Below are 24,975 nucleotides of genomic sequence, written 5' to 3'. Positions count from 1 at the left end.
TTGACTAGCGTGCTCTACCAATTTGTGTGGGCTGGGCTGGGTGAGATTCCAGGGCTGATTTTTAGTCCCAGTCCGCCCCTGCCTCCACCTACCTGTGTAAGTTCGGGTTTTCCGCATTGACTTTGATCAAAAGCAAGTACCGGTCAAGGCTGATGATCTATTCCTGTCTACATTGCATCCCCGCATCATCCGCCTGTGCGCATCAAAGACGCAGACTCATTGTTCCCACTAAAGTAGGGGTGAGTGTAATAAGGAGGCAAAGTTGATGTTCAGTGTGTTGCCGGGAGCAACACATTGAGCATATAAGGATTTATCCACGATGTTGAAAATGTAAAAAAAAAAGTTTTAAAAAGTTATTGTTTAATGTTTTAAGAAGCTGACGCTACTCAGCCAATCAAATCGGTGTAGTCAGTGAGTCAGCACGATAGATTCAAACACACACAGAAACGAGAGAAGAAGAGAGAAACAGCAGTGATTCATTTCAAATGACGTGCTCAAAAAAGAGAAAGGTAGACAGCGAAAACAGAGCATTTAATTAAATGTTCTCTTACTGGACCTCTTTCAAATGCAATTGAATACCCCTGCATTATAGCAACAATAATTTACAATAATTGGGAGGGGGGGTTCGGCTGTTGTCATGTTCTCTGAGGGGAGGCTCACCTTCCCACACTTTGAAAACCCCTGGTTTAAAGGATTCTGATGTGTTGAACACAAACAAGGAAATCACAACAAAGACATGCTAGTGTGTCATGAGTCATGACTGACAGTCATGTTAGAGTAAAACAAGAAATAAGATCCGTGAGGAGACATTCATAGTAGTCTCTGCATTTGAGGTTCAAACTGAGGGGAATATACTGTCTGCTGCATTTAAAGTCAAGTCCAGGGGGAGATGGTCCCTTTATTGCCCTTTACTGGTTGGCTGCAGAACACATTGGAATTCTACCCACCTCGATATGTCAACAGAACCAAACCACATTTTTACGGCAGACATCTAGTGTTCAATTTTTTATATGAGACCAAATAGTCAATACGCATTTCTGTTGCTATGTTCAGGAATGGTTTGAGATTTGGGTCTTTCTTGCCAAGAGTTACATGAGAAGATTGACACTGCTCTCATGTCTGTACTTGAAATATAAAGCTGCAGCCAGCAGGCAACATTGGCTTGGCTTAGCATAAAGTGTAAAAAAAAAACATTGGGAAACAGCTAGCATGACACCTCTAAAAAACACATTTATAAATATGTTTTGTTTAATATGGTTTCTTGGGCACCAATTGGTTCTGCTGAATGACAGCATACAATATGACAATATCAGCAAACATCTGATTCTCTTTTATATAAAATCTAATCTGCTGGGTTTTAACATGCTGTCAAAAGTCAAAATCCACTTTATCCATTACTTTTTATTGTATACGGTTCAAACTCATCAAACATAAAAAGTAAAGCAGCAGCTTGAATCTTCAACGTATATTTGGAGCTCTCTGGATTTGTCAACAGCACCTACTGCTACTTCAAGCTTCCTGTTCCTCTCAATAATGCCTTTCACCTTATTACATTTGAAATGTGATTCTGTTTGTTGCACAAACGCTGTAGTAAATCCTGATAGTGTAGTTCCAATGCAATCCCTCGACTGCCAAAGCTACTGTAGGCAGTTAGGTATATACACCTTTCTATATCAGCAATACAGATTGAATCCTAGTGTAAAAGAGTGATGATGGCATTTAGACATCAAGTGCGATAAAGCTTAACACATACCATATACGTAGAGGATGTAGTCATCGTAGGCCTCTCCCACAGCATTGGACGCCACGCAGCGATAGGTGCCGTTGTAAGACTTGTTGAGGTTTTCGATGTACAGATCAGAGCCGGTGACCACAGCATGAGGCGGCACATCGTCGTCTACTCTCAGCCAGTTGATCTGATGGGGACTGGAGAGCACAAATACCACAGACATCACTCAGACGCTGTCAATCCATGCTCGAAAACTGCAATAAAGGTCAAATCTGAGATATGCTAAGAAGAAGGCCATCGACGGGCCCTGTTTAATGATGTATTTGATACAGCATGCATACAACTGCTAACATTTAAATGGCTCAAGGAAATGTGAAGGTTAAGGTCCATAATCAGACTTGCAGAAAGGACAAAACATTTTCAAGAGTTTTTCTTGAAGTGTTGAGGTGCGTCCATCTGGGTGAACACTCACTGTGGTTTTCCTTCAGCAATACATGTCAAATCTAGATTATCACCCTCTCTGGTTAAGCCGTCAGGATATGTCACCACAATCTTCACTTCTGGTTTATCTGAAAATAAAAGATGAGCATTCACAATACTCATTTAGTATCAAGTTATAACAAAACCGGCTTTTCCTTCAATACAGTCAAAGCTAAAGTTACCAGCCGAAGGTACACACAAAGGATGATGAAATGATTATCCTACATGCTCAGTAGACATCCAATGAGTATACAGTACCTTTTTTCTCTCTTCTTATCAATGCTAGCCAAAGATTACCAAAATGTCAAGCCGTTTCAGTCAAGCTTTCTCTTTTTCTATGAAAGGTCAGACGAAACAGTGGTCTATCTGAAAATAAATTAATATTCTACAAAGACTACAAAAGGGTACCATAACCTTTCTTTGATGTTTAACAATGTAAGGCTGCCTGTATTAACTATCCAATCGATTCACCATTTAAAGAATACATAAACATCATCTGACACCTGAGCAAAAGTGTGTATCCCTCGTGGTGACTGTATCGTGGGCTAAGGTATTTGTGGCCATATTCGCGATTCCAGGTAAATACTTTTCATATTACTTTAAATCAAGCTTAAGAAATTATTTATTTGAAAAACATTTCTTTGTCTTCAAGAAAAACTTAAACTGTCTTAAAGATGAACTTCAAAGGAGATATTTTTTGATAATCACAAAACAGATCAAAAACTTGCTCCTGTATTAATAAAAAATGCAATTTTCTGCTGGAAACAAGTTCATAGCTATTACGTTTCTCGTCTTTAAAAGCTAAATATTTTGACTGTCTAAGCAGCATAAAGATGCTAATAACCGTCAAAGGATGTTGAAGTTCTGTTAACTGTGTTGCCCAAGTTTCCCTAATTTGACTGCAGAAAGTTATAAATTTCTGTAAATGTTTTAATAATTGTATAAGTATTTAACCTAATTCTGTTTGTAATTGCTAGTGATTGGCACCTATTTGAATGTTTGTAGTAGGCTTTTGAGCCCTGACAATAAGTACGTTATCCCCCAAACAGCCCAAAGAAAGATAGAGAAAGTATGTAGTCTTATGGGGCCTAGGTGTTTTGGGCTTGAAAACACATTTAGGTCACTCACATAGCACTTCCAAATGTCGTTGAGCCAGGAGGTCCTTTACAGCTGGATGGTCAATGATGCAGTCCACTGGCAACCCATCATCCTCTTTGGTGACAGAAAATCTCACCCGGCTGGTGACAGTAAACATCCTGTCATACGTCTCCTCAACTGTTGTCTCACCTAGAGAAATGAGCACAAGATGGGGAAAAAAGTTAACGGCTTAACAGCTCAAAAACAAATCTCAGATCCTGCTGCTGCACAGACTCGCAGTGACCATAATGAGCAAATACTCATAGCTATTAGCACATTACCTGTCAAAGTGGAGTGTTTTCAGATGGCATTTACATTTAATTTATGATTCAGTAATGCGGCGCCCGAATGATACTTTATGATTCTGACTGGCCCAAGGCCTGCGATTTTGATGAGAGCAGTGAGGAGGTCATATAAGCCTGATAATGAATGCCTCTGCAGCTCGAGGGTTGAGCATTGTTGGGGCTAACCCTGCAGTAATCTGCTGCCCACTAGGCCTCAGGCTGTCAGAGGGGCATTCATTTAGAGAGCATTACAATGCCACAGGGGCATCGCATTAGCTGCAGTGCTGAGTGTGATGGTTTACTCGCACTTAATGAAGTGAGGAAATAATTACAGCCCCACTCTGACCTGCAGCACACTTCCATTTCAGCCTTGTCACAAGGGAGCCTGGCTGGACTCAGAGAGGGCAGAGCACTGTTGTTCCATGGTTGATGATCACCAATACACACATATGTGGCCTCTTGATGGATATTAACCCGGTGTAACATAAGCCCAGCCACCCAAGACCAGCCTCTATTAAATGTAAAGTACTAGGTATAGTGGTCAATGTGCATGCGAGCATTACATACTGCCAACTGTGGTGAGAAAACAGGCTGTTTGAAGAGCACCCTGACTGTTAGAGGAGAGAAAGCAACATTATCATTACTAGAGGAGTACTTGGAGATTGCAGACCTCCATCAAGGCCGTTTCTAGTGGAAAAATAATAATAATTTCACCCATGCTGCACTCATCCACTAACTTTCATAAAAAGTATTTTTTCTGTAATCAGGAAACAGCGGTAATATAAATTCTGACAGTGATTGTAATGTAATACATGAAAACGAATGGCAACTGAATGGTAAACAGTACATTTATAAACACAGGCTATAGGACGTATACTGTAGGTCTAAAAATCGAGTGATATATATTTCTTTGCCCCATGTGAGTTGTTAACTAAAGCCTTTTAGGTGATTTCACTTCACTACAGTGAGTTAATCCCTACCATCTTTAGTTAAAGTGGAGAGCGGTGATCAGCTGTAGCGCTCACAGAACAATGGCCTCTTGTTCCTTGCCAAAAAACAACACACATTTCACAATAAGAGCTCTATTGTCATCATGCAATCACAAAGACTAAACGCTGCACTAGGTCACATTAGTAAGGTCAATGGGGGCGTTTCCAAGAGCACCTGCGCCAATGAACTGTGTGAAGAGAAGAATGATTTAGAAGATTGAGATAATGAGTCATTATCCTCTCACACATTCACAGTAATTGTCTCATACTAATCTGAGTGCTACTTTACTAAAAATGGTTCGGGAACAGACGGTAAAGAGAACATGTGGTAGGCTTAGGTGAAATGTGGAAATCATTATCACAATACTAGCATGGATATTTTTTATATTTATATTTTTGGAAAGGTCCATGTTTTGTCATTATATGGCAAATCAAAAATAATCAAAGTGATATTCAAACAATAAACTGTTATGAATAAAAATAAGAAAGCAATATCTTTATATATCCAACAAAAGCTAGATTTGTCAGCATTATCTTTAAGTTCTCATTAGATGAGAGCTGTTTTATGATTGTTTGATTTAAAGTGGACCTATCATGCTATTTTTAGGTCTCAGATATATAAACATATATAAAAAACATGTCTATGTAGTGTTCAAAATACCAAACAGATCACCCATTCTAGCCATGCCTCATATCCCTCTATTTCACTTCCTGTTTCAAAAGTGCTGATTTTGGGTATAAAGCTTTAAGAAAATAAAAATTGATAAAGAAAAAAAGGGGGCGGTGAGCTCATGCGGGACCCGGCAGCTATGTCTAAACTAAATACTGCCGTGATGAAACGCCATATCATGGATTATCAAGGATTATTTCTGAAACAGTATGGAGCTCAAAGGCTTTCTCTCTTGCCGGTTATACCACAAGGTGAGTTCCTTTTATTTCCTGCTTCTTCACACACATGCTCTGTGCAGTACAGGTTAGCTCTGAGTGTTAGCGATGCTAATGTTAACATGCACTGACCATATTACGTCCAAAACAGTCGGGCATTGTTTCTGATAGGGCCGTGGGTGTAAAGCCAGCCAACATTTCCGATATTACGTCATATCGGAAGCAAATCTGGATCAGCTCCGTTGTAGCCCCGTTTTTAGAGATTTGGGTACGGAGGAAAAGAGAGAGGGTTTTATTTTCTGATGCTGCGTGAATTCCCTGACACACCGGGGACACATATTTCATGTATAAAAGACATAAAAAAGTGCATTTTGTATGATAGGTCCCCTTTAAGTAGAATAGATCTTGCCACTACACTCGTAGCATTACTCTATTTGTATTTTACAGTTATTTCCTTTACAACTTTAAATCTACCAACATTGATTTTCTTTCTCCTTAAAATAAGCCAAAGCTGCTCTATACTTCTGTGAATCCAGCTTCTGTCATTCATTTTTACAACACATTTAACATCTCCTTTAAATTGGAGTCTTCATTTGAAATAACTATCATTTTGTTTGTTGTCCAATACTGTTTTCAAATGTTCAAGAAAATAAACTTTAAAGGCAATTCAGTGTGTTAAACCTTCATTGGAAGAAAGTGAGGGCAGAAAACATGTGTGACTTTGAAAGTTTAATTTAATCTGGGTTGTATGTGACATGTCATGACTGCAGTCCCCTTGGTGGATAGCACTACCATCATAGCTGATTTTGTTGGGGGAAAATACAGCTGCTTCCATGCAATCTCAAAGAGAATTTTTCTCAAAATTGCACCATCCTGCCTTGGAGTATCTTGTCTGCATGATAAGGTAGAACGGTCCCATGATGTTGTGGCATCGTGCAAAATACCAAAGGGACTGGCAAAACACATTTCAAGGTCAGGAAAAGCCTCCACTCATCTCCGCGGTGCAGTGAAAAAAGATTTGACTTCCTCTAGTGTCAATTATATTGGGTCATGATTTTTCTCACAAAACAAATTGAATATAAAAAACTTTTGAAAACCTTTGAAAGTCCTGAGCATCGTTTTGAAGATCAGACTCATACGGACAGAGCCATTTACAGTGTTCAGGCTAACCAACACTTGTCAATTATCAGTGTCATCCAAGCCAAGATGAGGAAAACAACTGCGGATCAGGTCGCGCAAGGACTCGAATCTGAATGCAGATGAGATTTGAGTGGTGCAGCAGAGATGTCAAATCAAACGCTCTTGTGAGCATCAACCAGTGATCAATCCCAGCGCAATCAAGCGTAGCCTCTTCTCAGGGTGACATTTTCTTTCAGTCAGTTTCATATCGAGTCGTCTCCCTGACAACGCACCGTAAAGCAGCCACTGATCAAGCTACTTAAAACTAGCTTCGACATCAAGAAATATCGGTGTAGATGCTAAACTCTGTGACCACAATTGTTCCAATATGTAAAATATGTTTCTTATAATTGAGTGTAAAATAAAACTTAAATTATAGAGTACAGTATGTGCTTCAAATTTTAAGCAACTTAAAATGTGGAGTGCATTTTATTAATGGACATTTGTAAAAGTGACATTTTCACAACGTAAAAACTAAATTCAAATAAAAAATTCTGATTTAATAATCTCCTGCATGCAGTTCCACGCAATTGTGTACAGATTTGAACCAACCTCCTCATGCTCTGGAGCAGCAGTAGCCGCAGAGCACCAGGCTCCACTACATTTAAATAATATTGCAGCTGTCAAATATGCTAACAAGCATTTTGCCACCTTCTGTGTTGGGTCTCTCTCAGGCTGGAGCCCAAAAGTCCCCTCCCTGCCAGCATGACAAATGGTTGCAAAACCAATTCACTCAATTTGAAAGTGTGTTTAAATCAGCCTGCAAATGTCTTTAATGCTATTATGGCTGTCTTGCCTGCACACGGACGTAAGACAAACTGGACCTCAAAGATTAGATAAAACCAGTGTGATGTGTTCCTTTTAATCTCAATGCGTGCTGGAGCTAATGAATTGTTTAGCACGTCTATAATGAGTAGTGATTTGTGTTTCCTGGGGTACAGGAGGACGTGACTCTCTGGCTCTCCTTATGTATCCACTGCCACTATGGATTAGCCCCGCTCAGCATGTCAGTGGCATTTCGCTGATCTAACCATCCTGTTGTCTCTCCCTCCTCCCGCACAACACTCGACAACTCATAAACAGAAATTGACTTCGGCTGCTGTAGGGAACACTGGAGGCACAGATGGCATTTAGCTTCAGATTCACTCTTGTCTAAATATTTCATCTCTCAACAAGCCAAATGAATCCACTCCATTCTAATACATATATAATTTGACAACAAGCCCAGATACATCCACTCTGTGTAAATACGATAGGACTAAAATGAATATCCCCCATTGCTGTACAATAAGTGTATGTGATGAATTATTGATGACTCCCTAATCATAACTGAGAGATAATAAGGATTTTTTACCACCCCAGATTATATACCACTCTTTGTAACAGCCTACAGCCGACTGACGGCTCTGAAATGAAGATTAAATGTGCAGTAAATACTTCACAACCATCTTTTCCGTTTATATTCAATTAACATTTTAAATAGGAAGGACTTAGGGTTGTCTTTAAACATATAATTAAATCAGCAATCAATACCAAATGTTTACTAGAAATATTCAAGCATATTTAAATCCAAACTAAAAACGTTGAAATCAAAATGAGTGCCTTTTGGGAAAGCATGTTTGTAAAATGTATATGAAACATAACATAGGCCTGGATTGCAGCTTCTGCAGTTGTGGATGCAGAGTTTGATCATTACTGTACAGACCATAGCTGAGCAAGTAGCAAGGTACACATGGGTACAATAAAATAAAGAGAGAGAGAAAGCAGTACATGCCAGGTATGATTAGTTTCCGAGGTATTTCCTACACAAACCGGTAATACAATCAGTACAACACACATTCATGTTTTAGAGGAAAACTCCATTTTGTTCACAGAGGAATCGTCTCAAGAGAACGGGACATGGAGGGAAGTGGACAGGACTGGAGCTTGTGAAGCAAACTGGGGGAGGCTGTTATTCTACTGACCTGTCAGTTCTTCCTCCCCTTTCATCCATCTGATGGAGGCAGCTGGCTTGCTGCCCATGGCTGTGCAGGTGAGCTCCGTCTCGTTCCCCTCGCTGACCACATCTTCCCGGCTCTCGATGATTGGGTTGCCTGGAGGGACTGACCCACGGCAAAAGTCAGAATTACAACAGCAGGACAACATTTATAGACACACACATTTGGTGGCTTTTGATGATTGTTTAAGTAATGTGTGGATTCCTGCATCGACAAATGATGAACTCACAACGAACTCTCAACACCTCTTTGATTAATACCTTTACTGAGTTTTAAAAATAATAATGGTCATTTTCATGAATGATATGACATTGCTTGAAGAAACACAAGTGTAGGTAACTTGCGAGAATTGGTAATCTCATGTTCGTCTTAATTATGCTAAATAGTCAAAGTATTGAATAGTTTGTGTGAACTGGCTACTGCTGGATTTTCTTGAGACACAAACAAGGGCCGCTGGCGCTGGGTAACGCAGCATGTATCTTTGAGAGTACTGTTCTGAATTCAGAGAGACTGATCAGATGCATGGGTCGTCTGGAATTGTAATTTTCTACCGGACCAGGATCAATTCAAAGTGTAATGAAGTGACTTTGCAATTATTTTCCTGTCTCAACATTTAGTTGACTTAGTTAAGTTAGCTGAGTTCTGGTCCCGACTTTGGCCTTTTTGCTGCATGTGATCCCTTCTCTTTTCTGCTGTTTTCCTGTCTATCTTCAGCTGTCCATCCAATAAAAAGGCAAAGAAGCTCTCTAACTCAGTTTGGATCAAAGTGGTGGATCGACAGACCACATCTCACAATTATGACAAACTCATTTTCTCATTGTTGAGCTAAACAAATTCATAATACAAACATTCAATCATATATGTAATCAATATGAGTTGAACCCTTATTAGAAACTGTTACCCAACACTCTGAGCCAAAGTTATTTTGTGTAAGTACATGTGATTACATCCTGCAAGGGTTCAATACTAAATGTACAGAGATTAGGATAAGGCACAATTGTCCCTTACATCAGTCATTGCAACAAACTGGCTGAACTCCAGTTACTTGAAAGCAAAAAGTCAGCGGGGTGTTCATTTCAAGGAGTCTTTAATGCAACCCTTGGTTCAGAAAATACTGCAGCTAGGCTTCAATTGTACAACTAGAGTAATTACTTTAAAGTGCTTTTAATTCCTTTCAATCCCCCAGGATGTCTGCATGTATAATAAAGCTTAACTAGAGTAATTTCACTCCAAAGCATCAAAGTGTGGCACAGCTGACTCTCAATAGGGACTCGTTTGGAGCAGCCAAGTCAACATTCACCGGGATTCACAGAGTCAACACAGCTGCCAAAACCAACGTGGTCTGAGCCATCGGTTTCAGCATCTGCTCCTTTTCGTTATGCTGTAGAGCACCGCAAGAACCTAATTGGCTGACATTTTGTTTCAGTTGCTAAAGATAACAGGATCAAAGATTACTATTATTTCATGTCCCCCCTCTATAGCATAGCGAAATACAATAAAAATGTGTGTGATGAGCTAGGTGATGGGTGCTTGTGAGGTTCACTTATGAAACCTCACACCTACCCAGGACAGCGATGTCTGCGTAGGCTTCCTGAGGAGGATCTGTGTAGAGCTGGCACACATAGCGTCCCTCATCCGAGAGTGACACATTGGACAGAGACACCCGCAGTTCATTGTCAGAGAAATTCACCAGCTGGAACCGGCTGTCCTTCAGAGCTGTGGGGATACATGTGAGACAGAGACAGTGAGGATACAGAGTACAGGGACACAGACGTGAGACATGTGGTGAGAAAGGAAGAGGGGGTGAGAATGAAAGATTGGATGGAGAGAGACAAAGGAGACGAAAGAGGAGAATGAGATATGGAGAAGGGGGCAAGAGAGCCTTTTGTGGGCTTTCTCTTTAATTGAGTAAAAGAAAAGTGAGCTTCAAAATGATTCATACAAGTTGATTTATAAAGAAGCTTTACAGTTCACAGAGCACTCGCTAAGACAGGAAAGTGTGAAGAGTGCTCATGAGGACTCCTAACAAGCTAGGATCTCTTAAAGTGGGCTGCTGCTGGTCATGGATGAATGCAGCAAACTCACATATTCCAGAAAACGGGGAGCCATTCAAACATACATAATGACTTAAATCACAGAGCCGAGGTAGAGAGGGTTGGATGCTTGAAACTTTAAATCAGAAGTAGCTGGGAATCTGTATACTAATGCCGATATAGATTGGCTGAATTGTATTGTAATGTGGTAAAACTAGGTTAGCCATCTCTTTCGGAGATTTTACTCTGCTTTTCAATTGAGTCAGCCTTCATCTCTAAGCACTCTTTTACATAAACAGCTCTGGTTGATTTGATTTGGAGCCCTTTTGATGTTTTGACCTGCCTTCTTTATCAAGTCCTCTTCACATCCTTAGGCTAACAAACTGTATTCAGGCCCTGTTTAAAGCATAGGGAGTTTGTTATTCCCCTAAGGCTTTACACTTAGCATCATCATCATTACCCAAGGTCTCGGGCCAGTGTCAACATGAAACCTCATCCCCCGGTATAATTTGAGAGCTCTTTGGAAGTCTCTCCTCAAAGGGAAACAATGACACTGATGCACTTTGAGAGCCAGAGCACCTGCTAAGGAGGGAAACCCTTCACTTTGGGGACGCTCGATCAAGTTTATACGTGGCAGTTTTATAACCGGCTGAATGCTTACATAAGAGCATAGTCTGGTATTCATTAATCAGGGTTAAGGCATATTTTTCAAAAATATTTATACATATAAGGGTTGCAACCAAATGTAGTGATTACTTATATTAAGGCCCGGACACACCAATCTGACAACAAAGAACTGACACAGACGGACACCGACTGTTGCGTCGCCTCGCGTCTCTGCGTTTTGGCCATGTGTCGCACTGGAAGACACCGCAAAGACTTCAGCCGACGGCCAAGAAGCACGTACGAACTGCGCATGCGTGAGTGGCAATAACTCTCCTTGCCAGCAGGCGGCGGTAGTGTGTATTCGTCAATCAAAAGAGGCAACAACCGGAAGACAGACCGCGTGATAACCGAGAGAAGAAGAACAGACTGCGTGATATAAACAAACAATAGTGTGTGCGTTCCAGTTTCACTCTACAGCGAGAAGCTCATGGGGCTTTCCCGAAACTGTGTCGAGGGCTGGAGTTAAATGAAATCTCAGATTTGCCTTCTTAATAGTTTGTTTGGATCCCTCACTTACGTTTCGCTTCTCATGCACTGATTCGCTAGCTGAACAGCCAATCAGAGTGATTTCTTTGGCCGACTGCCGAAGAAATCACTGCGTCGGCAAGGCTGAAAAGACCCGACGGTGCGGGACACACCAATCTGAATAGGGCGTGTCGACGCTCATCGTCGGCCTGACGCCCACCGACGCCAATAATCGGCCTGGTGTTTCCGTGCCTTTAGGGATATTCTTTGGATTTTGATTAACAATTCAGTCAATAAAAATATCAGAAATTAGTGAATCTGGTACTTTTTAATAAAAAAAAAACATACAAAATGAATTGATTAGTTAAAATTGAATTCAAATTGTTCTTAAATGTCCAGTAATTGTTAAATCGACAACATTTTTCAGCTGTTTTTGTGTTGAAAACCAAGCTATGAAAATACCATGCAAGAAATATATACTGTATCTAAACACATTTATGGAAACAACACTTATTTGACTGCATAGATAGTCTTGTGATTTATATGTATGTAAAAGAACAACTGAAAAATATTGTTCATCTTAAAGGGGAGAAGTACAGTAATAACTGTTTAAACTTGTCATTATGGGAGTCCATTATATCCAAATCAATTCAACATGGACTGAACAGCTATTCTTCCTGGAGAAGATTTTAACTTTATTCATAAAGGAAGTTTTCAGAATAAACTGAAGACCCTGAAAAGCTATTTTCTCAATCAGCATCTCATTGCAATTACGGGTTTATTTCAGTGTTTTTCTTTTTGTATTGGTTCCCGTTGTTTATATTGCAGCGCCACTGTCAATTATATCCGCTCAGATGAGTTTTGGGTTAACTCTTTCTAAATAACATTGATTGAATTCTTAACTTTGGTGTTGCTTAATTAGTCGTGACGATTAACGCTTTTGAGAAATAATAAATATTCTAAAACCTGTTTCTAGGAATTTGTTGCCTTCATTATCTGATGCTGGAAAAAAGGTTTAAACATTAAACCTTTGCAACACAAGGCATCTTCTGTGAAAGGATGCAGTAAATAAATAATGGTGTAATATTGCATCACAATCCATAGAGGTCCACCATGGCTGATAAAAGCTAATTTTTCCCATTTCAGATGACAACTCTGCAAAATTGCTTGTCATTTTGAATGAATATCATGCAGAATACATTTCTCATACCAACAATACTCGCTCAGCCTGTATACCTGGCATAATTCATCTTTATTTGCTGCAATAGAAATGTGTTTATTTGGCCTTCACCGACATTTTAAAGCTGTTATTATTTTGTACGGCACTTATGCATCTGTTTCTGCCTCTTCGCTTGGCGCTGCTGTTCTTGTAGCGCCTGTTGTGTCTTTATGTCGCTGCCGTTTACTTTGCTGTATACAAAGATCTGCCACTATTTCGAGCGGCCCTGTTGACAGGTAACAAAGCCACAGGCTGAGGGGGGTCCACACAGGACCGGCAGTCCTTTAGGAGCGGAGTAGAGTAGTGCTGCTATGGGGTTTACTAGACCTCTTATGAGGAACACAAACACACAGCAGCCACCCAACAACACCGGCGTCCGTTATAGATCTCACATATTTTCAGATCTAATTAGCACCTTTACGAAACCTTTTATGTCGTGAAATTGTGAATAGAACAACATTGACTAAGTCGGAGAAAACGACATGTCAAGCAGCTTACCAGCAGAGAGGAAAAGGGTTGTCTTAACCTTGGGAAAAATGTCCTTAACAGTACAGAATTAATATTGATTGTTACCCAGAGCTTATTATTCATTGTTGCTTTTGTAAACGTTACAAGTGTCTTTCTACTCAGTCGTGTCAGAATACAAATATGTCTAAGATGTAGAGCGCAACATGACCTATGCTTTATATAAATCCATTCTTTATCATCATATTCTCAGGTAGCATTGGGTATTTTGTACAAATATGACAACAAATGTTTACCCTGTCTCCCCTGATGCTCTTCACAAGAGAGAAAGGAACACACGTCTCGCTACCTAGACTTGTGAAATAACAGCTGGGATGCAATATAGACTGAAATAAAGAGTGTTTCTCGTTCACCTTGAATCTTGGCTCACATCCCAGATATAAACACGTAAAAAAGCAGAGACGAAACTTGGTAGAAGTAGGAGTAGCCCATATGCTCATGCATAATCATAATGTTCAATATCCTAATCTAAGAGATTATCGTACAATCGAACACTGACAAGGACACAAAAGTATTCCCATTATGGTAGCACAGTGTATTATCTCATATTAATCTTGCCACTTTCTGAGTTTAATGACTTGTGTAAAAGCCAAGAAGTCAAGGACAGATGGAATCACGTGATACTTAAAGCAAAAGCTGATCTAGTGATATCAGATACCTTCACTTCAAATGTCAAAAGAGGTTAGTTAGTACAGGATGTCCTAAAATGGGTAACTGACACAAAAACACGAATCTGAGGACAGAAACTATATTTTTTTCAAGGGACTTAAAGGAAAACTACTAATATAGTCATGAGCGTATTTTTGCGGTCAATGGGCGGAGAAGTTTTATTTAAAATTCAAACTAATAAAAGAACAATGAATATTGAAATGTAATTGTCAGTACAGATTTAGTGTATATGCATAAAAGGCAGTGCATGTAGCTTTAATGGTGACTGATTATTTTGAACAAATAAATTACATGTTTGTTCAAACTTGTTCTATGTATACCGTTAATGATTAAGTGGCTCTACAACGTCAACAAGACTTTGACATACACTTCGGTTAATTACTTGATTTTCTCTATTATTTTTAAATAATGTCGTTTGTTTCCTGCTTTTTGTCTTTTTGTTTACTTAGTTGTGTTCACTGTATATTATATGTCTGTGTTATGTGTAATAATGTGTAAAGTTGCTGCCTTCTTGGCCAGGTCAGCATTGTAAATGAGATTTTATCTCAATGATTTTTATCTGGTTGAATAAAGGTTAAATACAAATAAAATGATACCTTAAATGACAGTGTGTAAGTGAAAGGAACAATGTCTACAATATGCATTCAACTGCAGCGGCAGAATTCTTGGTGTGAAGCAGAGTAAAAAATTAAGTAGTAAGAATTAGAGCCAAATGCTTTTCTTCTTAAGCAATCCCAGTGTGTTTGCATAATTCATGCTGACTTCACAGATTCCAGGAGACATGGTTAACATTGTGTCTGAGGCAGCAGCACTTACGTCGAACTTCTCTGAAGTAGATGGTTTGTCTGTTGGGATTGAGCAGCTGGATAACGGAGTCGTCGTTGTTCTTCACTCTGCAGCTTATAGTGGCTGTTTCCCCCTCGATCACTGACACGTTGTCGGTTGCCAGGTTCTGACCATCGACTTCACAACACAGACAGAAAAATGTTATTTCAGATGAGAGGCAAACGTTCCTTTTTGCATATTAAAATCCTATCAAATATTTACAGTTCTTGCAACAGGGATCGCAACAAGTCCTCCAACTCATACGACTAAATAGGTTGATTGTTGAGCTTATCACAACCTATAGTCACGTTTTAAAGTTTAGCACCTCAAGTGGTCGTGTTAGAAACAACAATTTGCGGCAATTGCAAACGCTCCGGAGGCTCGTATGTTCACAAATAACCCTCTCTGGAAAATCCTAAATTGTAGAATAGTTTGGCCATTAAAATGCTTTTTGATTAGATTTCGAGCGAGAAGTGTATATTGTACTTTTAGAATCCATGTCCAGTGGATGTGTAGGGTCTATAGTTTGATAGATATTACGAAGATTATTTGAAGTTTCGCCAGGAGAACGTGTATGCCTTTCCCCCTTCTGTATGTAAATGTGAAGTTAGCGTCACCCTCACCAACGTCGCCAACTTTACATGGACGCTGCCGTCAATAGAAATGAATAGGGGCATGACGTAGTATATACACGTTCTCCTGGCGAGACCTCAAATCATCTTTGTAATATCTATCAAACTATAGATCCTACACATCCACTTTAAAACGTGACTATAGGTCATAATAAGCTGCTGAACAATCAACCTATTTGGTCGATTGTTCAGCAGACTCCTCAGAGGAGAGGCTGAGGGATAGATGTACACACAAACACACATTGTTGAGATATGTGAATAGGCCACATAGACTGTTTGGTGACGGCCATGTCTAATCCTTTTCATATAAGAGCCATGTGCAATGTTTGTCACTATTGATCTCCCCAAGCTCAGAGTGGGCCCTGTGAGTCAGTGCCAGATGGGCTGTAAGCTCTGCTGCCCACGAAGGTAGCGAGAGAGGAGAGGGTAGGAAGGAAAAGAAACAAAGAAAGAGTGTGGCAACTTGTAGATATGGGCCGAGTGGAGGAGGGGAGGAAGAGAGGGGGAGTTAAAGAGAGAGAAGAGAGAGAGAGAGAGAGAGAGAGGAGCCGGGCTGGATGCTGTTTATGGATGAGCTTTATCAGAGCCCTCCATCTGAGGATCCATGTGACCAATGTGCGCTCCGTGTGCTCAGCTGTTCTGTATCTCTAGGAATAAAAGTGCTGTAAGCATCTGAGTCATTCAGACAGTGCCACAGACAGTCCTTCGACCTTGTTGATGTAACTTATACCTCACACAAAGAGCCTGGCTTTGATCCCCACTCAGCTTTCAACAGGGACATAATCAAAAGTCACCTTGTTTTACATTTGTCTCGCAGGAGCTAAAATAGCATAAGTATAACGGTGAATACGATTTGATGCCTCAGGTTCCCACCAACGGAGGAACAGCACTCCCAGCCACAGCCCCAAGAAAACATCAAAAGCACATTTGCATGCCCGACTTGTCAGACACCTGTATTGCATTCTGACATTTACAAAGTGGAGGAGAACAAATATCTCTTGCATTTTCAGATAGTGATAATGGGGAAAGACAGGCAAACTAATATGATTCAAAATGAACTCTGTGAATGCGGCAAGCTATAGGAAATTAACCTCCTGTGGAGATAAAGCTCCCCAGACCTGTCTGATGCAATGAACTACCCATTTCATTCCACGCTGCTGACAGGGATCAGGTTCAGGACAAGATTAAAGTCATTTATAAACACAGATTATGTTATAAAAGTCCATTAAACAATTGTAATGCAGTTCATACTTACAATGGGCATTGACATAATGTAATGTTTAATTGTGAAATAGGATACAGACTCAAAACAAATTAAATAGTACTACAGAACGCTATAGTTAAAGCTTCTAAAGGTGAATGATTGTATGGTTGGGGGAGAAAAACCCATTTTTGTAATCAACCAACCCATTCAATGGCGAGATGGTGCATGAAATAGAGCTGGTGCATGAAAAAGGCAATACTTGTCAATCTTACCAGTACCAGATACATTCTGAGAATTGGAAACGACGGACTTACAGCATCACTAATGCCAGTTAAGAATACTGATTATTCGTCATTTCATAAATCTCATTATACGTCCAATGACAACTTTTTCTTGCTTTTTAAAACAAATGTTTATGGCATACAATAGTTAAGGTTAGGGATAAAGTATGGTAATGGCTGATTTATTTTAAAACACTAATTCATCATTCAATGCAGAGTGTTGGATAACAAGAGCAATAACACTTTCATATCTCTATGTTGAATATATTTGTCGCCTACAGCCACCAGCCAGTTGGTTTACTTGGCTAAGATAACGGCTGCTGGCCCCCCATAAATAGGCGAAGCAGTCTTGTGTCCAGCCTATTTTTCAGCCGGCTGTTCCTTTTTTACACTTCAGTGTTTGTTCAAATAGGGCAAATAACATATAATGTGTTAAATGACCTTAAGAGGAGCTGGTGGGCAGCTTCTTTACACCTTTGGACAGAGCCTGCTAACTGTTTCCCCCTACGCTAAGCTAACCATCTGCTCCCTCCACTGTAGCTACAGTACATGTACACCAATATCACATTTTTATTTATCCAACCCTTTTTAAGAGAGAGAGTAAGCAGAATATCATACTTTTTTCCTTTTTGGTATTAGGCAAGTTTACTTGATAATCTTTCTGGTAATACACAACATGTTTTCATCCATCCGGACTTCATCAGTGTCACAGTTAGTAAATTATTGAATTCAATATTATTGAGGGTGACCCTCAATTACTTTTCGTGGACACCGTACTTACATCTAGGGTAATATGCCATTTGGCCAGAGCACTGTGGATACCCGATAAATAGAATAATGATTGCAAATAAAACATTCAAGGTTAAGGGAAAGATTGAAGTTACAGTTAATAAAATGGTGAACATTAATTGGAGGTCTGTGACAGGACATGAACTCAAGTTACTTTACCGTACTTTAAGATTGATATATGGGGCACAATATTTACGATTGTGGCTTTGACTGTAAATCTTAAGATGTAATGTTTAATATGGTAAGTCATTTGACTTCAAAATCAGTTTTCTGATCATCTGAGATTTAGAGGGAATAATGAGGGAAGCAAACATAGTAATTTACAAACTTTGCTATGTTATAAATGCGTATAGTATAGGCTTTTAAACCATATATTAGTCGTTCAGCTTTTTCTCCGAATCATACCATTTCCTCATGGTCAGGTATTAGCATGGCCTAGAACTTGTTTATGAAACACCAAATTAGTAAATGGATGTAGGAATGAGAAGAGGGAGCCATTAGTTACTTCCTTGCTTCATAAAAAGAATGAATAAATAGAGATTAACCACGGGCATCAATTCAAATCAAAATATTCTTCACGTGGAGAGCTGAAGTGTGTAAGTTTGTAATGATATCAAGTGTGCTGGAGCTCCTCTGCACATGTGCTAAGTGCTGCAGAGGATGAGGCGAAAGCAATGTGAAGTGTTTTGATGTCTATTTTATTTCATCGCTGTAAAAGTAATATACTTGGCAGTCAAAACAGCAACATTGAGCAGCCTCAAAGCAAGGTTGTTCTGCTACCAATCTGTTGGACTGAGAGAAAGGGAATGTAATAGATAAATTCTCCATAAGGTTTAGCCGCCCCAAGCAAGGTTGGTCCCCCTCCAATATCCTGGCCTAGGCTCATCTCCAATTCAAAACACACATAAATAACATCGCTGTGATTAGCAATCCCATCAAAGAGAAAACCGGGCACTTTGTGGAACATGGAGGGTTTTTGCAATTGGAGTAAACATTTTCAATTGCCTCTGCATCCTGGTCATGATTGGGTACAAATGAGGAGAGGCAGTCATTAATTCTGGGTAGTGGGTGGGGATGGAGGGGAGTGGGCAGAGGCATGGCACAGATGACTGGCTGATAAATTCACACTCATTCCAGCAGCTGTCTGGAAGAGTAAAGTGCCTGTATCTCTACACATGGCTGCCCTCCTGTTCCCGCATCACAACATACTGAATGAAACAGTCAGAGTGAAATGCAGACCTTCAAAAGTCTCTGCTCTCTCTGAGGGGCTGTACAATCTGGCATCAATAGTCTGGCATGGAGGCTCGCCTCATCAGCCGCACTCAAAATGCAAAACAGCAACTATCCCCAACCAAATTTATGAAGTACACGAAAATCAGGAAATATTAGCAGACCGGCAGAAGTTCAGAGAAGGGTACCTTAGAATGAAGCTGGCTCCCTCTTTGAACTTTTCTCTCTTGTTTTCACATCAAAAGACATGAAAGGGGTCGCAAAGCATCCAATTCCTCTGTCTTGAGTCACCGCTGTCTGCAGCAGTCGTGTCCTTTCAAGAAACAACCAGGACTATAGCCAGTCATTAACAACAAAAAGTTCTGTCTCTGCTCCTCTGATGCAGCATGCCTTCACCCAGCTCAGTCATTAAACCCTGATCCTCATGATGAAATGCTGTTTTAAGAATATTCACAAGTGAGAAGTACTCAGTCTCAGAGTATAATTAGCGCTGTGCCATTCCTCCTAGACCCTTTGCATGGGAAGGTTCCAGAAATTTCAAACCCACTAATTTGACCATCTTTATTTTTTTACCAAAGAAAAGATCTCTTAGAAGCTCAGTGGAACTGATTGTATAATGATGCTGCAACATGACTTGAAAATAAGGCTGTGGTGACATATGAAGAGGTATATATGTCAATTTTCTAAGTAAATGAAAGTATTGATACACTTTAATTATTGAGTACCACTTTATATTGTGGCATCCTTTATCAAGTGTTTGCACATTTTCTAAAGCTTCATGAGTTAATTAAAAGCCATGTTCACTTTGCTTTCCGAGGTCTAAAATAAAGGATACGTTTAAAGTTTGTGACTTTTAGAAATTGGTATCAGACTCACTACACTGTTAGTCTCCCTTTTCAATATTGTACTTATAGTTGCATTAGGAAAGGTTTCAAGCTGACATTTGTCTGGTACAGATGAATGAACCTTACAAACCCCTAATCAATAAAGTACAAATATTTCAGGGCAGTGCTTCAAAGTGTCATTTTGGACTTACTGTAGCATCTGGACAGGTAAGATACAGTGTTTTTATCATTGATTATTTGTTAGAAAGTGGTTGTTGCCATGTGTTTTTTGGGCTTCAGTGAAACCAGCTTAAACCAGGGAACTGCTGTCAATAACTCACTGATACCTTACATCATGTTGGAACCAAGATAACATGAAGAGCTGAAGGCTTAGCCCAGCTCTTCTACAAGGGAGTTAGTTTGTAGCTGGACAATCACAGAAAAGAGGAGAGAGCTGCATAACTCACAACTCATGTTCCTGAGGAAGAAAACATGTGTTGCACAAGCCAAATGTGGCTTTGATATAGTGTATACATGTATATTAATGGACAAACATGTCTATATTTCTGTACTTACATTTGTCCAAGCGTTTTTTACTGAACAATTATTATTATTATTATTATTATACATATTTACTTATTTACTCTATATTTATTGAAAATGCTTATGTTAGTGAATATATTAAACATAGAACCTGCAACTTACTTGTACGCATTGTCACTGTGAACATGTTAGCATAAGCATCTAGCTCAAAGCTCTGATTTCATTTTCACAGAGCTGCTAACATGGAAAGTCTTGTTTTCGAGATTGTTTTCACCAGTTGTGTTTTATTTTCGGTGTTGATATAATTACATTTGGTAAAGTGCACCTCCGAGCATTGTAGATCTCAGTAAAAAGTTAATTAAAAAACAGACCAACTTAAGTGGCAACCAAGTGGTCGGAAACAAATGGAAATCTGCCGTTACATGTGGCGAAATGTTGATTTGAGAATTAAGAATAAAAGGAGTGGATCTGCATTGTGAGTGCATGGCTCTCTCCTCCTCGCCTGAAAAGAAAACACGACCATAACAAACCACTCATGTCAATATGCACAGACAAACAGACTGCAATGGACAGCCAATCAACACACACACACACACACACACACAGAAGAAAGCACTTCCAAATGAACAGCAGGTAGCAGAAAAAAGAAAGAGTACCTGTCACGGTTTCAGCAGCTCCTGGTACAGCACAGGAAGAGGATGAAAGTGGAAGAGAATAGGAGAAAACAGAAAAGAAGTTGTTAGCAGAGAGTTATATTACACTGGTGAAATACTTTTTCATTGGTGATAAATACTGCTGTTAAATTGTATCAAAGCTTCATATCATTTTTTTTTATTTACCACCTGTAAAGATAAATACAAAAGGGATCATAATGTATTTATTTGAAGTTCTATTTTTCCACAGGTGTTAACAGTCCCAGACACAATGAGCAATTTTGCCTCCATTCATCCAGCGATATATTAATATGGAGGAACAGAGGGGATATATGAACTTCTTGTTTCTCCCCCCCCCCTTGTGTCCCTTATTGAGATTCCAGCCATGCCTCCCTGGAGCAACCACTGCCTGGAGGCGCTCCCCCAGGACCCTGCCGTGTATCCTGGAGAAGAGAGAACCCATTCGGAACGGTGCCCACCCAAACTGGCATCTCACAGGGCATGGGAGACTGGCGTGTTCCCAAGTCCCCGCAGCAGTGCTCAGGGCCTGCACCCTCGGGAGAGCTTCCATCATTCATTGTCTGCTATTCATAAGCAACACCCATCCTCTCTCTTTCTCTCTTTCACACACATCCTTGCCCTCTGCTGTACATCCATATCTAAAAAAAAGAATTATAGTTTGCAAACCATATTCTATTTTATTGACATTTCACACACACTTTGTAGCTTCTTTACTCTGAGCAATGGGGGCTCTGGTGAAAAGCGTACAGTATGTTAAAGTGAATACTTGTCTCACTTGTCATTGCAGGCTTAATAAGGGTGTAAGGTATGACACATGTCCTTGTTATACTCCTTTGTGCATTCTCAATGTGTCAGCAATTCCCCCAGGACAAAAGAGGTTTGAGTGACAAATCTCACACGATGAGGACATTTTCGCGAACATTGTCCAGGAGGCCATGCCACTTTGAAAAACTTCAGGTGTCATTCAAAATGTTGTCTTTATTATGCGATACTTCAGCATAATGAGGCTTCTGGGGCAATTCTGCTTCAGCTGAGAGTGATCTGAACAAAACGAGGCCGCGAGCGTGATAGCCAGACTCAAACTCGAGCTTGAATGAGCACACCGTATGCGTCCCGGTCTAACCAGCCCTCAGGACAGCCCATAATGAGGCTTTTGAGCTGCTTTAATTGCCAGGTAATTATAATGTTGTAGCAACATTATGTAAATGACTCATTATCATCTTGTATGTTTAGTATATCTGCCCTCATTTTACTTTACAAGAGAGTAACCCAGAAAAATGCATCACCCTGTCAACAGAGACCTATATCTTAACCGAGAGACTTGTGATGTAGTGCGGTGACACCTTCCTAACCCTTCAGGATGATCCACTTCCTGCTGGTGGCCTCTGAAGGGGCTATAAATAGCGTTGTGGTGTGTCTGCCGCGCTCGCCTTCGCTCCTCTGTACCTGCAGCACATTAGGTAGAAGTTATGAGGTGCCAGCTCGCTTGTGATTAGATGTCATGGCTGTCGCTCTGCTTAGACAGTGCTGATAGACAGATTTCTAGGGAAATGCGTGTGATGGCATTCGTGCGGGTGCTGCCGTTGCACCAATCTGTCAATCACGCTGGAGCAGAGCAGGCAGGCTAACCATCCTCCAAATAATCTCTGTCCTTGTCTCCTCACCGCTTCTCCTTTTCATCCCGAGCGTTATGTTGGAAAACAGAAAAAGTGGAACATTTCCCCGCTCTCCTCCTAGATTGATGTTGCATTTCCTGCTGGAAACACTCTCATTGTGAACATTTGAAAGCGTGTATTTTTGCACCACATTATGTTTTCTGTAAGACGCAGGATCCAGGTGCTCCGTCATTCAGGCATCTGTGTTTAACCCTTTGCCACCCAAACAAATTCAGAATAAACTGCACTTTTCTAGTCACTGAGGCAAACTAAGATCTCAGGAGACAGGCCGCCTGTGTGGTAAGAGTGGCATATAGTCCCCCCCCCATGTCTCTCTCTCTGTGGCTGCTGCTCAGTAAAAGCAGTGGGGTAACACTAATGAGGCAACATTTCTTCTCAGTACTAGTGTGATGCCTTTGAATTAATGTTCTTCCTTTCAGGTAAAACATTCCCTTGCTTATTTATGCTCATGATCTGCAGTGTGTTGCATGTCAAACTAGTGTGTGATCGCACTGCATAAGAGGACATAACAAAGCTGCGTGCTGGAACTCTGTGTACTTCCCCGTAGAGATCCACATGGGCTGCCATTGTGAGGGTGTATGTGTGTGTTTGTGTGTGTGTAATGATGCTGTCTCACTGTGTGGAGCCCACTGTGTTTTCATTTAATTAGAGGGATCAGAGGTAGGCTTCAAACTTTTTTCTCTTCAAGGAAATCGGATGAAGCAGCGAGCTCCTGCAGAGTGGACCCAATAAACACGGACGACTTGTGAGGTCAGGATTTTCACAAAAGAAACCCATCAAAGAGTTTCGGCTGTCCTCGCAAAAAGAAAAAAGATGGTGCCCGATACCCCCTGGTATTCGTTGTTTCCATATTCAGTTTTAAAATGCACATTAAATAATTCATACATTACCTATACTGTAGATACATAAATGCCCTTGACATTGTATACGGGAACTGTTACTGGAGATTTGAGAAAACAATCTCTCGTCTCAAGGTTCATTTGGTAGCATCATTTCACAGAGCTTTCAACCTCATCACTTGATCTTTATCTGCAGACGCAATAATTACATTTCAACATATCCAGCTACATGGCAACTTTGCAAACTCCATACAAGAGCTACAATTATTAATCTAAGGATAGAAAAAGATATGACTCTACGTTTAACTATTTCCTTGTTTTTTATGAGACAAAACAAAATACCTTAGGGTTTTATTTGACAAAATAAAAAATTTTCGTGTGAACATTTGGGATTAAGCAATTTTTGGTTTTCACTTTTCACTATTTAACATTTAAATACATAACGGGTAATTGAGAAAGATGATTAATTGAGGATAAAAATGAATATGTATCGCATACTCCCTATGCTTGTGAAGAAATCATACAGTTGAAAATGGTGTCATACAATAAAAAGCTCTGGAAGAGGAACTTAAGTTTAGACAAAAGAAAAAGCCCACGAATGTACAGCTAAGTGGACGCTTTAATTTAAACAGCATACATTATTCTGTAAGAAACATTTTATTTTGTGCATAATTCAGTAATTTATTTGTATCTGCAACCTGCATCTATTATTTTCAGCTCTCAGGTACAACTTAATCCAGCCCAACCTGTCAGTATATTACAAATCACTCACCTGCAAAGACTTTGGGGAATACTTAGATTAATTCTCCCCAGAGTCAACAAAAAAAATTAATCAGGTTGGCTTACCGGAGACGCAAAGCATGTTCCTGCACGATAAACTGTAAGAAGGAGATTTTGCCTGTATCCCCACAGAGGTTGTTAATTGCTTACTGTTAATGGGATATGCTTTGTAAATGTCCAATCTATGACCTGAATGTTGTTCTCATGAAAAGCCAAGAGGACACATACTGTTGAAGACAGTTTTTACTCTGAGAGATTAAGGGATAATCCTTCAGAAATGCTGGCAGATAAAAAGCAGATATATTCAAGTGCCCTGCCTCCTATTAGCAAAGGGGCATCTACAATAGCACATAAACAATGATAGTTGCATGTTTCCTATGAATAAAGGCTTATTATCAGACATTTCAGCATCAGTAATGTC

The 24,975-nt window shown here is 40.0% G+C and overlaps 1 protein-coding gene across 1 annotated transcript in view; it reads right to left on the bottom strand.

Annotated features, from left to right (window-relative positions):
* LOC104943019 (cell adhesion molecule 1-like) overlaps positions 1–21,816 on the bottom strand; it is a 42,756-nt gene extending 20,940 nt beyond the window's left edge. The window contains exons 1-8 of the mRNA XM_010768338.1: positions 21,642–21,816; positions 21,242–21,262; positions 15,074–15,220; positions 10,244–10,396; positions 8,648–8,785; positions 3,338–3,496; positions 2,202–2,298; positions 1,754–1,926 (exon numbers count right to left, since the gene is read on the bottom strand). Of these exons, the coding sequence (XP_010766640.1) occupies positions 1,754–1,926; positions 2,202–2,298; positions 3,338–3,496; positions 8,648–8,785; positions 10,244–10,396; positions 15,074–15,220; positions 21,242–21,262; positions 21,642–21,816 (1,063 nt within the window). The remainder of the gene's footprint in view (positions 1–1,753; positions 1,927–2,201; positions 2,299–3,337; positions 3,497–8,647; positions 8,786–10,243; positions 10,397–15,073; positions 15,221–21,241; positions 21,263–21,641) is intronic.
* Positions 21,817–24,975: the final 3,159 nt, after the last annotated feature.

The sequence above is a fragment of the Notothenia coriiceps genome, unplaced genomic scaffold (genome assembly GCF_000735185.1).
Source record: "Notothenia coriiceps isolate Sejong01 unplaced genomic scaffold, NC01 NC01_scaffold00005562, whole genome shotgun sequence".
Taxonomy (NCBI): Eukaryota; Metazoa; Chordata; class Actinopteri; order Perciformes; family Nototheniidae; genus Notothenia; species Notothenia coriiceps.
This window is presented reverse-complemented; position numbering and strand designations above follow the sequence as displayed.